The sequence below is a fragment of the Apis mellifera genome, linkage group LG2 (assembly GCF_003254395.2).
Source record: "Apis mellifera strain DH4 linkage group LG2, Amel_HAv3.1, whole genome shotgun sequence".
In the NCBI taxonomy this organism is placed as follows: Eukaryota; Metazoa; Arthropoda; class Insecta; order Hymenoptera; family Apidae; genus Apis; species Apis mellifera.
This window is the reverse complement of record NC_037639.1, coordinates 7,861,336-7,880,134: the sequence shown is the minus strand read 5'-3', so window position 1 is coordinate 7,880,134 and position 18,799 is coordinate 7,861,336. Positions and strand designations below refer to the sequence as shown.

At 42.8% G+C, this 18,799-nt stretch overlaps 1 protein-coding gene across 9 annotated transcripts in view; it reads left to right on the top strand.

The window, feature by feature from the left end:
* The window catches only part of LOC410882 (mucin-5AC), a 286,325-nt gene that overhangs the window by 244,664 nt on the left and 22,862 nt on the right, over positions 1-18,799 (top strand). For 8 of the 9 annotated variants that reach the window (XM_016910911.2, XM_026446430.1, XM_026446429.1 and 5 more), the window contains one exon: positions 12,019-14,051. In XM_016910911.2, coding sequence (XP_016766400.2) covers positions 12,019-14,051 — 2,033 coding nt within the window. Of the gene's footprint in view, positions 1-11,158; positions 11,707-12,018; positions 14,052-18,799 lie in introns of those variants that run through there. The other variant, XM_026446433.1, reaches the window with a different exon arrangement.

The window sequence follows — 18,799 nt, the reverse complement described above, 5'->3', positions numbered from 1 at the left end:
CATTTGACAAATGTGGGATCGAAAGCAGAGGGTAAGTAAGGAAACGACAAATATTCCAAATCCGATCACAGGCACATCCGCACACAGTGGACACAATTATTGTTATCCTGATTTAAGGGTGGCATGCATTTTAAAGAACGGCCATACCGGATGCCTCTACATGGCCTCTATTTGCACAGGGGATGGATAAAAATTCAGCATCCTCCGATAAAATAGCTTACAATACATTCAAACCATCAATACGCTGCTTCATGTACATACGTATACTCTCGTATAACCATCCCTCGAAACGATCGAATCTTTTTTTTTTATTCCCAGATTCGAGCCAATGGATCATCATCTTCCATTGAATCTAATCGTTAAAAATATACCTCACAAGATATTTCATGATATATATACGTTTTTATTCGTTCGTAAATTTCGTAGAAAATTCGATCCGAGCGAGAAGAAATTTTAAAAAATTATACGAAATATAATACAAATCTTTAACGCCAGAAATAATGAGAATGAAAGAAAGAAACAAACAGGAGACAGCGTTGTAAATTTGAATTTCGAAAAGATGCTCTTACAACTTTCATGATCTTCCATATGGAATACGGAATATGAGAAAAGGACTCGCCCTTTATTCTTCTCTTCCTTCATTGCCCGTTGTTCCTCTCGCCTCCTCTTCTCTCTATCTCTCTCTCTCTCTCTGTCTACATTTTCCTTACCCGTATTCAGGACGACCTTCGTCTCCAATAAATTCCCATCACCATCCTCAGGTACGCCTTCGCAGAATAAATCATACCATAAGTGAATCCGAATTGAATTCAATGAGTAAATATGGTGGTTGAATAATGAAAAGGAGCGTACGGGTCCGGTGTGTTATCAGGCAAAAGAGAGAAATTTCATCGTATATAAAATTACTTTGAAAATTCTGATGACAATTAACGTGATGTTTTGCGCCAAAGTTTGATTAAATTAGTCATCATAATTGTTCAACGTCATGATAAATTTATAATTATAAATTTGTAATTAATTTTTTGCATAGTTTCAAAAAATCGAAAATTATACTTGATCATCTTGCAAGCTGTACATGTATTAAATATTAAATAATGTTTTCCATTATATTGCTAATTTTTCTATCGATTATAAAAGTATATATTCTTAAAATTAATTTGAATAGTGAAATTTTAATGAAATATCACATCACGAATTAGATAAATTATCATTTCGTACAAACGAAGTGTACAAAAATCTTTTCAAACCAATTTAAATAAAAAAAATAAAAGAATAAACAAATTAGAACATTTCATAAAATTATCATTTTTCTCTCGATCTAAAAAAAGAAAAGAAAAGAAAAATATTGGCACATCGGTAATATCGTTAATTTAAAAGCAATTCTTGTATGGCTGGGTCCGCTTCCGCCCCTCGCTCGGCCATCTTTCACGATGCATCATCGAGGAGCAATACATGTAAATCGTCTGCTTCACAATGGCGTTTGGTGCACGATCGTGTGTGTGTGTGTGCGTGCGTGGAATCTAGTCAAGAAGCAGTGGTTGGGTGGAAATGCATAAATACATGAACCACGGTGAAACTACGAGCGAAAGAGGGACGGGGACAAGCTTGGCCCGCATATGCCTCGAGCGGGTTGTACCTCCTAGAGGCGTAATAACGCGTGGATAGCAGCTCTCTTCTCGCGAAAATGCGCCCTTTCGGAATGTCGTCGCTTTTTCCTTCCCCCCCTCGAAAAAATACTGCGATTTCGACCTCGGTACAGGGGTGAATCGCGTCACGGATGAGAAATGAAAGAGAACGTTTCTTTCCTTTTTTTTTTTTTTTTTGAATGGGGATGAGGACGAAAAAGGAAGGAGAAAGGAATCGTTATCAAAGTTGCATTTATTTTCGTATTGTGGGAGCGAGGATTTTATCGAGGGTAGTAAAGGGTGATTGCGCGCAGATAGAGATATAGAAAGATTTAGATATAGAGATTTTTATAAGAAAATTGGATTTAATATTTTTGGAAAATTTAAAATTCGAGATGTATAAAATTTCTCAATTCTGTTGGTTCGATGAAGTAAAAATTTGGTCGATTAATTAATTAAAAAGAAAGGATTAAAAATTAAAATTGATATCTTATATTATTGATTAAAATTTTACTTAATAATCATTCGTTGATTTATAATCCAAAATTTCTACGTTTTGAAAATTTATCCTGGGATATATACGTGTGTGAAAGTGGTGAGATTATTACGCGATAAGAATAGAAAGAGTTGGAAACTTTCTGGCCGGTAATTACGCTACTCGAGTGAAGAGGAAGTAGGTTTCTGCCCCATTTCGCTTTATAACGTGCGAGAATTTTTTGGTCAAGGAAGATTCTATTCGAATAGGGGGGGTAATACGCGAAATTTTTAGGGTGAGGAAAGTTGAAACGTGATCGTTAGTCTCTCGCACACAGTCGGGCGAAATCAGCTCTGTTTAAATAGGTTTACATGGAAATCCTTGCAGGTTTAATGCTCGTTTTGTTCGCGTGCTACGTTGTTATAATTTTATTATCCTTTTTCAAAGTTTTGAACGCTGTTGAATGGAATAACAATAACGAGATGAGAAACTAAATATTAAAATTAAATTGCACGTAAAGAAACAGTACCCACGGATATTTTCGAGGAGAAAATAAAACGAGATGAGACGAAACATCGTTATGAAATTATTCTCTGAGATAGATAATTGAAGAGAAAGAGAGAGAAAGAGAGATCGAGGAATATTTCGATCAGGTTATAGACAGCACTTTGACCACAACAATTTTCATCGCGACGTTTTATTAACTTTAAAAGTATGTGAAACATCTCAAGAAATACCACTTGGACCACGAGTTAATCTTATTGATTCATTTTGGCATACTTTAACGTAAACCGCATAATCTCGTTCTAAATAACCAGAACATGATACAAAATACTCCGATTATGATTAACCTTCATGATAAAGAAATTTATTAAAAAATCTACTTTATTATATTCTACATTAATTTTTAAACATACATAAAAATCGATCACAATTTGAATAAGCAAAAGACACATTAAATTGAATGAAAAAAATTCTCTAGTTTAATAATCTTCCCTTAAATTTAATTCAAAAGGAGGAGAAATAAATTCCAAATATAAGATAAATGAAAAGAAAGGAAATACTATCGAAATAAATTCACCGGAGAATCAACTTAATAAGCCTAGTGACGAGCCTCTACGAGATGAGACGAGATTAAAGAGGCGAGATTCGCATTCCTGCGTTACCGTCACGCGAGTAATTACGCAATGGCGAACGGAAAGGAGGCGCGAAACGGCGAGGAACGAGGAGAAACGGCGAACGAGCAACAGTCACCCCCGCGGAGGAGGAAAATAGACGAGAAGGAAGGCTTGGCTGGCTTGGTTGGGTGGAAGGGTTGCTCGGGTTGGCGTGTTGCTGTTGTTGCCTCTCTGAGCGCCGCGTCTCAGAGGCGGCGTTGCGCGATTTGCAGCCAACAGGAGAAACCAGAGCTAATAAAAGCCCGCAATTACCTCCGGTTCGAGCCATTTGTCTTGACGGGCGTCTCATGCCCGATATAATTCACCCTGGCAACAACACATTGTTGTCTAATGAGGTGTAAAACATTCCGGGATATCTGGCTGCAGGGAGGCCCCCTCCATGCGTATTAGCTTATGCGCGATACCATGTTTGATTTCTCTCTACCCTGTGTTACTCTTATATCGGCCGGCCTTGCATTTTGCCCTCGCCACTGGACCAACTTTTCGAACTCTCGGCTTTTCCATCTTAATCGTGAACGCGAATTATTCCGTTCTTTTGACCAGAAGGGGACGTATGCTTCGCCTCCCTTTTTTCCATCAATGATTTGTCTAATTGGATTGGATCCACCCGATAGGGAATATTTGTCCTAACATAAACGAAGATCAATCTTGTGCTAAATGTTGTGCGCGAAATTATGAATTGATCCTTAGTAGAGAAGAAGCAGAGAGTCCGGATCGAAGGTAATTCATAAAATGAATTTTCTATTTGTACTTTCAAGCCCCCTGACCCATATACCCAATATCCCGAACAAAATTTTTGATTTCCATTCTTCTTCGACTTTATCTCAAACAATTCAACCAATAATTATCGTATTTCCATTTGTTTCGTTCCTTTAAATTTTATTTTAACTAAAAAGAGACGCAATACGCAGAATCACGATCGATCATCTCTAATCGTCCCCTCGATAAAATAATAATACGAACGATTCCCAAGCGATTTCTCTCCTCGTACAAATCTTCACGTTTACGACGAGCCGCACTTTTCTCACTTTCCGCAAATACACGGGGAGGGAGGAGGGGGGAAGGACACGGAGGAATTCGGCAACTCTCTCGTTCCTCCGCGAAGTGTTATACGTGCGTGCGCGCGGCCATAAAGTGAAAAAAAAGGTCGGCAGGCAGTTTGTTACCGGGGAGCAGTTGTAACGGAAGGGCACGTAACATGATTACAAATATATCATAACCTCCTTGGCCCTTTCCTCGAGGCCAACGAGTCCTCGAATGTAAGGAGAACGGAAGCCGTGTGTCCTTCGACACGCGATACACGTGCGCCGCCTGTCGATGCGGCTTTATCGCAGCAAATCACTGCCGGTTCCGAAGAAATAAAGACAAAAGGGATACGAAGGAGGGAGAGGATTGGACCCTGAGTGAAAAGGGCACGTAGCACATCCCTTCGCTAAATCGAGCCGAGACGGAAACACGTCTCCTCTTCCACGTGTGTGTATCTGTATTCCCGCGTTCATGATCTGAGATACAATGTGGAGGGAATGAGTTCGTGTTTCTTTAAAGATAACAAGTTGAAAAGAATTTTAAAATTATATACGAAATATCGAGAGTGTTGATTTTTTAAAATTATAAAAATGAATTTGATCTCTCGAAATCATCTTGGAAGGAAAGATATCGTCGATGAAAAACTTTGAGATGATCAGTAGGTTTATTTGCACGAAAGAATTCGCACGTCTATGCGTAATTTTAAAAGAAGGCAAAAGATTGGTGTTGAGTTTTAAGGGCCGTAATCAGTGCGATCCCATGATCTAGAGAAATTGCATCGTAATCCAAGAACACCGCAATTCCAACAACCCATAACAATCGAGCGGCAGCGTCGACGAAGGCATATTATTATACCCGGACAGTTTATTTCAGGTTCGTTCGCAGGATTTACTGTGCACCCTCATCTAGATTAACATTACTTTTCTCCACGTTTCTTTTGCCTCGTCTTATATTATGTCCATGATGAAATCGTCAATCGTGATTTATTAGAAAAATGATAAGTTGTTACTTAATCTTTGAGTTTCAAATTCCAGAACTCTCGTTAAAGATTGATTACTAGGATCCATAATAAATTTTTCTGAAGTTTAAAATATACTCGATGTCGATATATATTTAATAAAGTAAGATTTTAGTGGAAAATATTAAATTTTAAGGAACTCAAATTGCCCCCCTTGAGGATTCTAAAAGTTAAGTTAATTCGAATGGTTAAATGGCCGAGAAATTAGAATGCGATTCGATGTGAATGAAAATATCGAGGATTTCAGAACTTTTTCTCACGGTGAATGAATCTCTCATCCGAGATTCGAATGAATACGGAATATTGCTATAACCATAAGAAGGATACACGTGCTGGTACTTGTCACTATGACATTATCGATCCAATGGCTCGGTTCGTCGTCGATTGGTCCGAGTACGGTCCCTTCTTACTATCCCCGTTCACTCTTCATCCCTCTTTGTACATACCCGACTTTGCAACCCCCTCTGTGCAACCCTTTAGGGTCGCGTTCCTCACAGATATCAGTGTGAAACTTTCAGCAACGTCCTTTTCGATTTCCTCTTTTCGCAACCCCAAAAATGTTCAGATACATATATGATTCTTTATGAAATTAAAATAAAATTTAATATCAATTTCAAAATTAAATTTCACGATTTTAAACCTCTCCTTATCCAACCTTTCTCTATTTCGATATTTCTCATTATTCAATTCCTGAATAATTTTGAAGTTCTAAAGTTAAAACATAAGTCAGACTCTTTGAAAAATATTTTCAAAATAAACTGAGTTTCTGAGTTTTATATTGATAAGAGAAAAAAAAAGCACTTAAATTAATAGTCAAAGTAGCCGTCGAAACATCATATCGCATACATCACCGCACGTATCATCGTGGCGGAAAGGAAAGGAATATAAATCGGCGGAAGGAAACAGCGACCGGGCCGAGTTCCTGAGAACGCCGCCACCGACGTCGTTTCGTAACTGCGAAAATTTGCGCCCGCCTACCCCGGCCTCAACTATAAATCAGTTGAAATTTGTTATGCGCGGCACGCAGATGGTTTTGTTATATGAAAATATGTGCCGCGTAGGGATGGTATAAGTATCCCTCGGTAAAACACATCCCTTATACCGTCCCACACCCCCCTGCCGGCCCCCGTCTCGCCCCGCTCCTTACCCCAGACAGGCCCGAGGCGTCATGCTGTTCTGCGCTCTCTTTAATTACGCCCCGAAACGCGTGACGTATTGCCGTGCGCTGAAAGGGACAAAAAAAAAAGGCGACCTTGGCGATCCACGACCGGACCCTTTCGAATCGAATCGAGAGATCTTTGAATCCGTCTTGCCTTTTCGATTCAGGCAATCTTGAGATTTTCATGTCTTGGAACAATATTTCGAACGTGTGTGTTTGATTAAAAATGTGATAAAATATTTAGATTAAGTGAAAAGTACGAGAGAATCGAATTTCTTTAAAAATTTCCAAGAATATATATACGTGTATTTAAAAAATAATTAATTAATTTTTTTATAATGCATTTCTCTTATGAGGATATGCATCTAGAAACATAAATTTCTTAAGATTTTCTTCACCAATTTCAATTCCTCCGACACAATTCTTCCAATGCAAATCTTCATTAAAGAATACCACAATCGATCATGAAGAGTATCGAATCTATCACCGTATTAACGAACTGTCTCGATTCCAATAGTAATTCGAGTAGAACAAGCGCGACGAAATGGCACGCCGATTTATGAGAAAACAACTTTTCTAAGAACACTTAAAACTTCAAAAAATAAAGAGGAAGAAGTGTATATATATATTTCTCACTTAAACCATCCTCGATGTAAGGCGTTCCTTATACGGAGAGAAGGGAGGGTATGGCCGGCCATGGAGGATGGAGCCACTTAAAGCCCGGTTGTCCCCGGTTGCTGTTAAATATTTGATCAGAATTCGATTGCTTTAAGACGTCAGTCTGCGAGAGGGGGAAAAAAAGAGGAAGAAGAAAGTGGGACGAGGGTGGGAAATGGTTGACGTAAGGGCGGATAGTTAGGCGAGTGGGGCGAGCAACTATTCCCCGGAGCCGATGTCCGAATCGGGCAGCTGTCCCGGTCGCAGGAGCGTTCTTGCTGCGCTCGCGATTGATGGCCGAGTCGACGACACGGCGAGTACGCTTTAAAATCCTTCCCTCGTTGTGAAAGCGGCTCGACGGAGAATAGCATGCTCGGATCCCCTTCAGAAATAAAGCCAATTCGTTAGGTTTCTCGGTGTGGAACGGTGCTCAGTAGAATGCCACCGTCGATGGTCGGACAATGGTCACTGGTTAAATAAGTGTCCTCGGCATTCTTGTCGTGTCTGAGAGTTTGACGATTGTTATTTCGAAGATTTGTTGGAATTTTTTTGGAAAGGTTTAGAGGATTGATAATTATTATTAAAAAAAAGAAAATGGTAAATTTAAGAAGGAAAGGATAATATTCGTGAATACGTTAACGTTGTTTCCAAATCGTCGAGGAGAAATTATGAATTTTTATGGATATATAAAAATTGTGTAGAATCTGTTCGTGTTTGTTACATCGTGAAGTCACATTGTGCCCCCGTTCAACGTTTAAGAAGGCGAAGGGTGGCCGAGTCGCAAAACTCACGCGAATCCACGTGGTGCCAAGTGGGGTGCATTAGCCAAGTTCCCCATTATCCACGCGTGAGAGACCCTTAAATTATCCGGCATTCGCCCACCGTCGACCTCCCCCACCCTTGAACGTCGGCGAGAAAAAGATGTACGAGTTCCTTTCGCGAGAACACCCTCGATGGGTGTTCAAGCGGGGTAGGTGCTACAGAGAATCATTCTCATTCGCGTATACATCGAGAAACGAATAAGTTGTAGCAAAATATATGATGCGTTACATATTTACAAAATATAAAAAAAAAACAGAGGATCCTTTCAACAAAGAGACATAAAAATGAATCGTAAAAATATTATAATACAATTTTTCGATTGAAATCGAGAAATACGAACATTCGATTTAGCTCGATCATTGATCCAAGGCAAGTAAGTCTCTTAAATATCAATCGTTTCGGTATAAATCCGAATACTTAACCTCGACTAAGAATACCAAGTGATCCTGGCGCGGTTTATCTAATTGGAATTGTCGAGGGTTCGGAAGAAGGACGCCAACGAACGCCAACAAACGCCAAAGATGAGGAGAGAGTGAGCGAGGCTAAGAAGGTAAGCATGGAGAGGGAAAGTGTAGGAGAGAGAAAGAGAAAGAGAGAGAGAGAGAGAGAGAGAGAAGAGACGAAGAGAGTACTTGAAGAACCATCGGCAAGACGAAGGGGGTGTGTAAGTTTGGGCTATCTCTGAGAGCACAGTTCCAAGGAGGCTCCTTTAGACTCTAGTGACGTGACGTCGCCTAATACTCTAATCCCTTCAGCGGAGGCACCATCGTCCGCTTCTGCAGCCTCGTGTTTCTGGGTAACCATCTCCTCCGCTACGAACGGCACTTGCTAATTAATTGACGAGTACGGATTTTGAGGTGTCGAGAATCTTCATGTCTGTCGAGAGGGAGGACTGTTATCAGTCAGTACAGGTCGAACAGCGAACGCGTACCACTTAAACCGAGCACTTTAGTTTACGTTGATTTTCTACGAGTATTATCTTATGTTAATTACGATTCAAAGTTGAACTATCCTTATTATTGGGATCAATCATTCAAATATCCAAAAGATTGGCAAAGAATAATTCCTTCTTGCATATTTTATCAATAAAGAAAAAGAAAATCATTCAGATTTTTCATCATTGATTGAAATGTAGAAACAATGTCTATAAAAGTCGTTTTCATATGTAGATCAGCTCTTATATTAATAGCATTGAGTCATTATAATTGTATCGATTATAGATCTGTTACTCACACTAAGAACTACGTATTCTAATTCTATAATGAAACAGTGATCTACGAACATCGTGAACATTGAACATTTCTCGTGAATTCATCTATACAATATCTTCGTATACAAGTTTCTGTTGCGAAAAGAATTTTTCAGCAACGATCATCAATTCGCAATAACTGAGAGACTTTAACAGCGGACGTGACATTTTCCTTGGGAACGCGAAAACGAAACCAATCTTTACGCGATACCACGTCGACGGACGTAGGTATACTCGGCCGAGGAGAAGGGCTGCTTTCTAATTATTCCCCACAGGCCATAAGGGATGACACGTAATTGGAGGGTGGACGAGGAAGCATTGATCCCTAACTGGAAGGGATTCAACCTCTTCCTTGCTCCGCTTCAGCCTTCCTTCCTCTTCCTTCCATCCTCTCTCTTCCTCTACTTCTCTCTCTCTCTCTATCCCTCATTCGCTCGTTCAGCCCTCGAACCAACCCCCCCGAACACGTTGGCCGCTGGACCAATGAGCACTGGCCGGAAAAGAAAAGTGATAATGTCTTAAGCCTTTGGTGCGATTTAACTTGCGATTTTGCTCGAGGAGAGGGCACATTCTCCTTCCTTTCTACGAGTTCGTTGCTCTAAACTCTCCAAGCTTCCCCGTGAGGAGGGTTTAGGATTTAAGGAAAGCCCTCCCGCTCCAGAGATCCTTCTCAAGCTCCCGCTAAGCGCTCGCGCTGATCCTGCTCTTCTTCTTCTTCCTGTACCGCCTCTCGGAACCTCCGGGTTTATCTAATTCGAGTTGTAGCTTCCCGCTATCGCTCTAAACCGTATGGGCTGCCCAATCCTTGGCTGGCCTCGCCGATTGAAAATATAATACTGTCTCTTGCGAAACGAAGAAACAGGGTAAGCGTGTCCAGATGAATTCGACCGAGTAATATGCCTGCACGTTTTGTTACATAATACTCGATCGATAAATGTCAGTCAATTTAAATATAGCTGCACACCGATATCTGATTAATTTTTATCCTAAACTTTTTAGATCTATTTTAGATCACATTAAAAAAAGAGTCGAAATACTTTGATTCGACTTGAAGTAAACGGAAAGTAGAAATATATCGGGAAATAAAGTTTTATTACACGTCTAAAATGAATTTCTAGGTAAATTTTAATCGTTAAACTCATGAAAATTCGTAAATTCAACTGTTTAATAATATTTATTAATAATGTTATTCTTTTTTCATCCTCTCCACGGACCTTCTGCTCGTAAACTTTAAACTTTACTCGATATAATTCATATTTTGCAAAAATCACAAACCGTCAAACAATTACAATTACAAAAAAATCGTGGCAAGGATTCATCTCCATCGCGACACGCGCAATCAAAGATAAACAGAGCGACGATCAAATCTAAGTCGCTGCCTCTTTAATTCCCTAATTGAATTTGACGTTGCTCGTTACGAGAGGCAGACACCCGTCTTCGACTGAACGTGAAGAAAAAAAAGAGAGAGAGAAAGAGAGAGAGAGAGAGAAAAAGGCCGGAAGAGGTCTCTGGCCGGGGACCAGCCAGGACTCTTAAAGGCGGCGAAAGAGAAACCAGGTAGCACAGAGGTATACGTAGATCGTGGCTAGACAGGCCACTACTGTGGAGGGGGTTGAAGTTAAGATGTGGGTGAATATAAGCGGGAAGGGGGGGCGAAGGTATGTACCGACGCCCGTAACACACTGAACACCTTCGCCTTCGTGGATCCAGGGGCCGTGTCCCCTACTCCCCCCACGCTCACGGGGGTGGTTGAGGTGAGTGACGGGGGTTGTGCTGAGAGGCCGGGAATCGCGTTCCTAGCTAAAAGGGGTGGACAGTGCGCAGAACCCGCCCCCACTTCTCGCGGCGAAGCAGAAGCTGCCGGTTGCTCGCGCAAGCCTTCATCCCCTCCTCAACCGTGGTGGAAGATCGCCACCCCCGTGCGAACTTAAACATAGCACACAGTAGCTCGCGAGCATCCTGCGTGGAAGGGCTCACCCGCGCGCACTTGTGGCTTGACACAAAGGCAACGGCGTTTGTATATCTCTGTATATCGAGTATACACGTATACGTATATATATGTATGTATATATATGTATACATCGAGTCGGTTCAAAGCCGAGCCGAGGAGGAAACGCGCGTGGCTGGTGCGTGATCGCGCGCGTGCGTGACGATATCGGAACGTGTGTCCACGATCCATGTCTTGCCGATTCTCAGTCGAGATTACGTTTGAATAATCGTGTAGAACGAGAGAGAGGGGGGGAGAGAGAGAGGGAGAGGAAAGAGAAAGAGAAGGAGGAGAGGAAAGAAGGGAGTGTGTTCGTTCAATGATTGAAAGAAGGGGATTTTTAACAGTTGCTGGCAGATTTCGAGTGTTCGGCTGAAGATCTCGGCAGAGAAGACTCGAGAGAAAGAGATAGAGGGAAGGGAGGGGGAAAGAGAGAGAAAGAGGGGGAGTGGATGGAAAAGGTTCCAGGACTCGAGGCCGATGTCCTCGATGGACCTCGACGAATTTCAGGTGAAGTTTATTTAAAGAGGACGAGGTTTACTTTAGGCTTGCAAACAATTAATGAACAGAAAGTGAACAGTGAAAGAAAAGGCAAAAGGTAAAAAAAAAAAAAAAAAGAATAGAGAAGACGATTTGGGACGGGCGGTCTGAATTGTTTGGAAACTGACAGAGCTTCTGTTTCCCAGCTACGGGAATCGGTTTCGTTAGATATCGAGCAAATTTGATCGAGCTGATTGCATTCCATTGATCAAAATTCAATGCGCATCCATGCATCCGATGAGAGAGCAGATTTCCTGATCCTCTGGAATTTTTGTGTTCCAGGGTGGAACTGACCAGCGTGCCAGGTGGCCAGAATGCGATGGCTCATCTCAAAAAACGGAAGCTGGAAGCAGAATCTGTCAGCCCAAATCCTAAGCAACCACAACAGCAGCCGCAACAGCAACAACAACAACAACAACAACAGCCGCATTATCAGCAGCAGCAACCCTTGATCAACAAGAAGGCTGTTCAAGCGATCATTCCCCAAGAAATGGAGACAGCTGATGCTGCCGCTAAACGAAGAAGGAAAAGCGTCCGTGACGATGAGACGCGTAAATCGCTTGACGCCAATGACTCGAGCAAGAATATACCGTTGCCGCAAAAGAAACGAGCTTTCGCTGCTGGAAACTCGGGTAGTCCTGCGAGAAAATCGAGCAAGCATTCGGAGGAGCCCGAGGACGATGAGACTCTCATCAGAGAGACTGAAGCCGCTTTGAAAAGTTTGTCCGGAAGTTGGCCAGGTCCTAGAGGTTCTTTGTACCAACGAGGCAATACGGACGAGGATAAATACGAATCGAATTTCGAGAATTTGTTCGAAGAGAAGAAGGACAATCCGAAATTGTCGCCCTCGTCGATGTCCACTTCGTCGACGACGAGCAACGACGCGGGATGTTCCTTGAAAGACGTGATATCTTTCCGCGGACAACAAGATCGAAGCAATAGATCCCAGCAACAACAGTTGAAGCAACAGGACGTGACGAAGCAACAGCAACAACACCCGGGCAAAGTGAAAAAGGATCTGGACAATTTGTTGAAAACGGAAAACGAGTGCGGCATCGTTCAGAATCAAGTGAACAATGTGACCGAGCCGGGTAAAATCAGGCCAGTGCCGGTGAGATCTTTGTCGAACAAGGACAGAAACATGATCGGTACTCACGTGGACGCTCAAGGTAGGCAGACGGACAAATACTCGAGATACGATCCGCCCGACTTCAACGAGCTGGTGGACGACTCGTCGAACGAGTTGGAGATCGACATGTCAGACCCAACCGCCGAGAAAGACGAGTCCGACAGGGACAAGATGAACGACAGGGACAGGGATCGGACGTGTAGGAACAACGGTCAGTCGCCGCAGAATTCGGCGAGGCAGCATCAACAGCAGCAACAGCATCAACAACAATTGTACTCGAATTATCACAGACAGTACAGTGAGAACGGTATGAAAGTATCACCGATCACCATCACCACCACCTCCTCCTCTTCGCCCCCATCGAATTCACCATTCTCCGCAACATCGGCGTTCAGACCACCCAACAGCGACCACGCGAAAGCGACTGGCCGCGGAACACCGTCAGTGGCCTCGGTTGCCTCGACGGCGATTCCACCTATCGGCCCGTATCCAGCTTCCGCTACGTTCGTCGGTTACCCCACTGCCGGGCCAGGGCCAACGATGCCGACACCCCAACCTGTTACAGGGATCTCGCCCACCTCCGAAGACAAGCATTCCACAACGGTCTCGTTGTTGCAATTGAAATCGTCCAAGGAGGAGGTTCATCACGTGACGAGGCACGAGGTGACGCAGAACTCGGTGACGGGCAACAAAAGCCCAACCGGTGGCCTGCCAGCGGTTACCAGCCCCGACTCCTCGAAACAGTACACGATCCTTCAACCGGCTGGTATCGGGTCGAGAGCGGCCAGTGCCATTCAGGACATAGCCAGGGAGGGAGTGGTCAGTGTGACGGCTGTCAGCAGTTGTAGCACCAGCAACGGTAGCACCGCGAACGGTATCAATAGTAACAGTAACAGCTGTGCCAACAACGTGGCCAGCAAGACTACGAGTAGCAGCAACGGAAGTAGTGGTAGCGTAAGCAACGTGGCGAATTCGGTCAACAACGGGAATAACGGGAACAATGTGACGAACAGTATCTCGATCACCGCAGTCTCGACCAGCACGACCACGTCTAGTTCCACGACAGGTGTCGAGGTGTCGTCCGGGGCTGGTCAGCAAGAGACTGTGATGAAAATGCCTGAAAGACCTGTTACCTTCGATGGCAGCAGACCGGGAATGTCCATGTCTCCGTCCAGTCTCAGCAGAGGTGAGAGTTTCAACAAACTATTTTGCATCACGAGTTTCGTCTTCCACTGTTTTGGGAATTTTCGAGGATCTCTCGTGTTCTATTCTTTTCGAGGAATCCCTTTTCTTTTTTTTTTCTTTTATCGAACTTATCCGACTTGTAAGGATAGTACGAAAATACCTCGATAATAGTCGTCTCGCGTGCTCTGTCGAGACTTTAACGACTGCAAATGGGACACGAGCAATGTGCCCCATCCAAAATCGCTTTCTCCGACTCGACCGTGACGATTTCGTTTTACGAGCGAAGACAGACATCGGGGCGTGATGAGAAATTCGCGGAATCATTGATGAGATTAATGTTTCAGGCGATCAGTCAGGGTTCAGAATCCACGCGTTATCCTCTACCCGAGAGAAGGATACAAAAGGCATTTTCGACATCTCCCGCGTGTACAGTACCTCTTCTCCTCGGCCTTTCTCCGTCACACTCTCCCTCTCTCTTGCTTTCTCTATGAAGTTAGGGGAGTTAGGGTAGCACGGAAAATCAATAATTACGAAGCGAGGGGCGATGACTCAAATGGTGAAATCAAGGTCTCTCAAAGTAAAGTTATTCTCCGTATCCTCCGCTACAGCCACTTTGTCTTCGTCTTTGGCACAGCTTCGAAACTATTCGCTTGATCACGGGAACGTCGCGATGATCGTAAAGACTAGCAGCACGCGGGGAAACTTGCACCTATTAGACGCATTCGAGCACGTGCCCTTTAGAGCTCTGTGATATAAGCCAGAGTTTACGTCGCCATGTGCTACTCCCTATCTATTCTAAATTACTCCGCTCTTTTTTCTCTCTTTCTCCTTTTCTGACTAACTTTTTTTTAAAAAAGTTGATTGATTGCTTCTTTACGTACTTTAAAAATTTCTGAAGTATATTGATATCTTGACTGTACGATTTTTTTCAAACAAACTACTACTGCTATCCGTTAAAATAAATTTTTTTAAAAGTAATCTTTTACGATCTTATTACCGCTTTTTAAATTAGATATATTATTTATTACACGAATACTAAGTGATTATTTTAATTGTGTCACAATTAATGGTGTCCTAAATTAATAATTTTCCCTAATGTGTACAAATAATCACGAAGTGATTGAATTTAATTATACCGCAATTAATTGTATCCTAAATTAGTAATTTCCACTATTAACAATATTTTGAATTAAATATAATTCGATAAATACGATACGAACCTGACCCACTTGTCTAAATTGAAACGTTTAATCGATCGATCGAAACGAGATGAGGAGTCGCGAGGTGAATGAGAAGAATGAAAAATGAGGAAAAACGAAAGAAAAAAAGAAAGAAAGAAAGAAAGAAATCGGAGAAAATTCACCCGCCACGGCAATAGGGAGACATTCCACGGTCGTGACAGGTGGAAGTTCGAGTGCATTCCAGGATCTTAGGGCAGCGACGACACGATGTGCCTAGACGGGGAAATTTGGGGTTGATACCACGTCATACGTATAAGCCGCAGCTGTCAGCAGCTAGAAACGTGACTAGCATCTCAGCCACATCACGGTACCTTATTACCACCATGCGGCTCTGCTGCCTGTCCTCATTATCCCCTTAACGTTTTCTCCGACTGAAGCTGCGAAAATGAACAGTTCAAAAATTCAATCTTCCCTGTCACGTGTCAACGCGTATGCGTTGACCTACATCTTCTTCGAGAAGAAAAAAATTTCAGAAAAATAAAAATATACTATATATAAATACTATTGAAACCAATTCTCAACGTTTTATTCTTCCAATAATTTACTCGTCGATATTTCGCAACGATCGATCGTTAAAAGATTCGTGGTCGCAGATAAAGCGAGTAGCACGACGGAAATCTCGGTGAATAAACGTGATAAGTGGGCACGATTAATCGCATACTTACAAGCGTGACGGCGGTACAGGCTTGCCTACCGGACTCCACAGACCTATAGTTTTAATCGCAGCCTCGTTCGCCGTGCCATTCGCGCCGCTCGTTCCCTTACCTTTCGATTTAGCGACAGGATCGCGTGCACGTCGTGCTACTTCCTCTTTTCTTCTCTTCTTTTTTACTTTATACTTCGTATCTCTCTCTCTCTCTCTCAATCTTTCTTGTTCTTTCTCTCCGCTCCGTTTTTTAAAATATTTTCTCTTTTTTTCTTTTCTTCTTTTTTTACTCAACACACGCGTACACACGCGCGTTACACGAGCGTAAGAGCGTGTTGACACGCCATAAAACCACTATCGGGAAATCCGTCGGCCGCAAAAACCACCCTTTCCGCGTTGAAACCGCGCGGCAGGCAGGGTTGGCCTGGCTAATAAAAAAATAAACTGCCCTGTAACTCAATTTTACGCTGCCTTTGCGACCGCACGCATAAAAAGGACCTTTACTCGCGCGAGGCAGGGGCTCTACCCTCGCGTTACGGCTACAAGCGCCGCCAGTGTGTAAATACGTGCCCCGTGATTGTTCCCTGGGCTGTTCTCTTTTTTTAGAATCTTTCGTCTTCTACTTATCGACCTCTTCAAGAGATCCCATCCCCCTTGTGTGCCGATCGAGAATCGGCCGTCACACTCTTACGCGACACTTACACTTCTTCCTAAACGACTCTTTCCACGGATAAAATACATTTATATTTCTACATTCTCCTTTTTTCTTCCATCTGTGTCCCCCACAAGGGTTAACAGGTGTAAAGATATTTTTCTTTCCCTTTCCGACGATCAAAAGAATCCGATAAGGGGATCCCCGTACTTCGTATCGATTCGATTAAAATAAATCCCCGACTATTTATTCGCCCCCACGTTGCGTGGACATTTAAATCTGTCCATCGATTAGATAGACGTGGTTCGCGCGTTTAACCGCAATTCCAACCGTCGATAATATCTCCGATTCGAGCACGATGCGTGCGCGATCGCGGAAAGGACGAAGAGGGTGAGCGATACGTAAGGGGTGAAGAGAAACGAGGACAGCGGAGAGAGAGAGAGAAAGAGGGGAAAAAAAGAAGGAAAGAATTCGGCACGCGTCGTGCAACGGGCCGAAATGAATAAAACAATCCTGGTGTTTATGTACACCTCTGGACCTCCCGCGGTGACCCTCACGTGAAATGGCAACAAAATAACACAATTACACACTCGGCCACTGCCTCACCCTCGACCAGTGCCCGCGCTACTCATCCTCGTTCTCACCCCTTGAACCCCGCTCTTTCATCCTCCTCCTCTCTCTCTTTCTCTCTCTGACCCTCTCTCGCCATTCGGGCCACGGGATCCCATGGCGGGGAAAGAGGGAAAGAAAAAAAAAAAAGAAGAAGGAAGAAGAAGAAGAGAGGACTGGCTGGCTGACCGACTCGTTACAAGTCTATTCAGAGATCCGGAAAGAACAGCGCGTGCCGGTATTCATTTTGTTGACCGGAACCATTATCCGCCCCTTCCTCCGCTCTTTTCTTTTCCCTTCCACCACCCAGGTTTTCCTATCTGTTTTTTTCTCGCCTTCTCCCTCCTCCTCCTCCTCCTTCTATCCCCAGTCGAGCTTAGGTATCGGCCGGCTGCTTTAAAACCTTACGGCTAATTTATTAATCCCGCCGGCGGCCAACCGCCACCCTTAGCCGTTTTTCAGCCCGCCGCTAATTAAAAAGCAACCGGGATACCGTTCGACGTTCCATCCAAAGTATAAGCGAATATCCGTTATTTCTTTATTAGAGACGCGTGTTTCTTCATTATCGAAACGATTTTTGTTTAAAATATATCCATATAAAATGAATATACATTGATCGGTAATTTAGATTCGTTTAGAGAAGAATGGATGCGGTGGAAGAGTAAAAATAGAAGAGGACGGGTTTAGTTAATAGATCGATGATGCGTGCTGTGTCTGACTAGTTATAACTAATACTACTTGTTGAAAACTCAAGGAAGATCGTTAATGGAAATCAGAGTTCCGTAGATATTAATTCTTTTTTCTTTCTTTCTGTAAAAGAAAAGAGAGCGTTGTTAATGTTTGTCACATTAATTTATTTATAATAAATTAAGAAGTGTAATAATTAAAGAGAAGAAGAGAAAAGATTAATCCATTTAAAATAAAAAAAAATAAATAATATATATTATTATATTCAAAAATATTAATTTCTTTATTTTGCATGAAACAATCTAATGTTCCTTCCTAATACAAAAGAATTATATTCGTGTCAGACACTTTTCGTTTCCACGAGACTATTTTCATGGAAACCAAAAAAAAAAAGGCACATACATTCAAAACAGATTTATACATTTTTTTTCCCTTTTTCATTAATATGTATCGAAATATTTTGACGCCATGCCTCATCCCACGACAAATAAAGTATGTCGCTAATGACATCACGTATCGTGATCCAATTTACCAGGAAGGTGGACCAAGCCGGTCTAAGCAGGGATCGAGCAGATCCCTCTCTTTCTAGAACGCGGAATGACGGCCTTGATGAAGTTTCTCGGCATCATGGCGGCTGTTTCGTGGGTCGGGCGTAGTTGGTTGGAGGGAGGGGGGGAGGGGTGATCCGAGCCGGTGGAGGATTAGTACACGACAAAGTTTATAAAAGTGCGCTCATTCCACGGGAAACACCCGCAACTAACCTGAACCCGGCCTCCCCTTAAGACTCCCTCCTTTCTCGAATCCCTTTTCGAACCCCTCCGACACACGTGACCAACCTATGGCATGTCTGAATCGAGACTTTTTCGGGTTGAGAATACGTCGAATTGGCCTTAGCTCGAGAAGGGATGGAATGA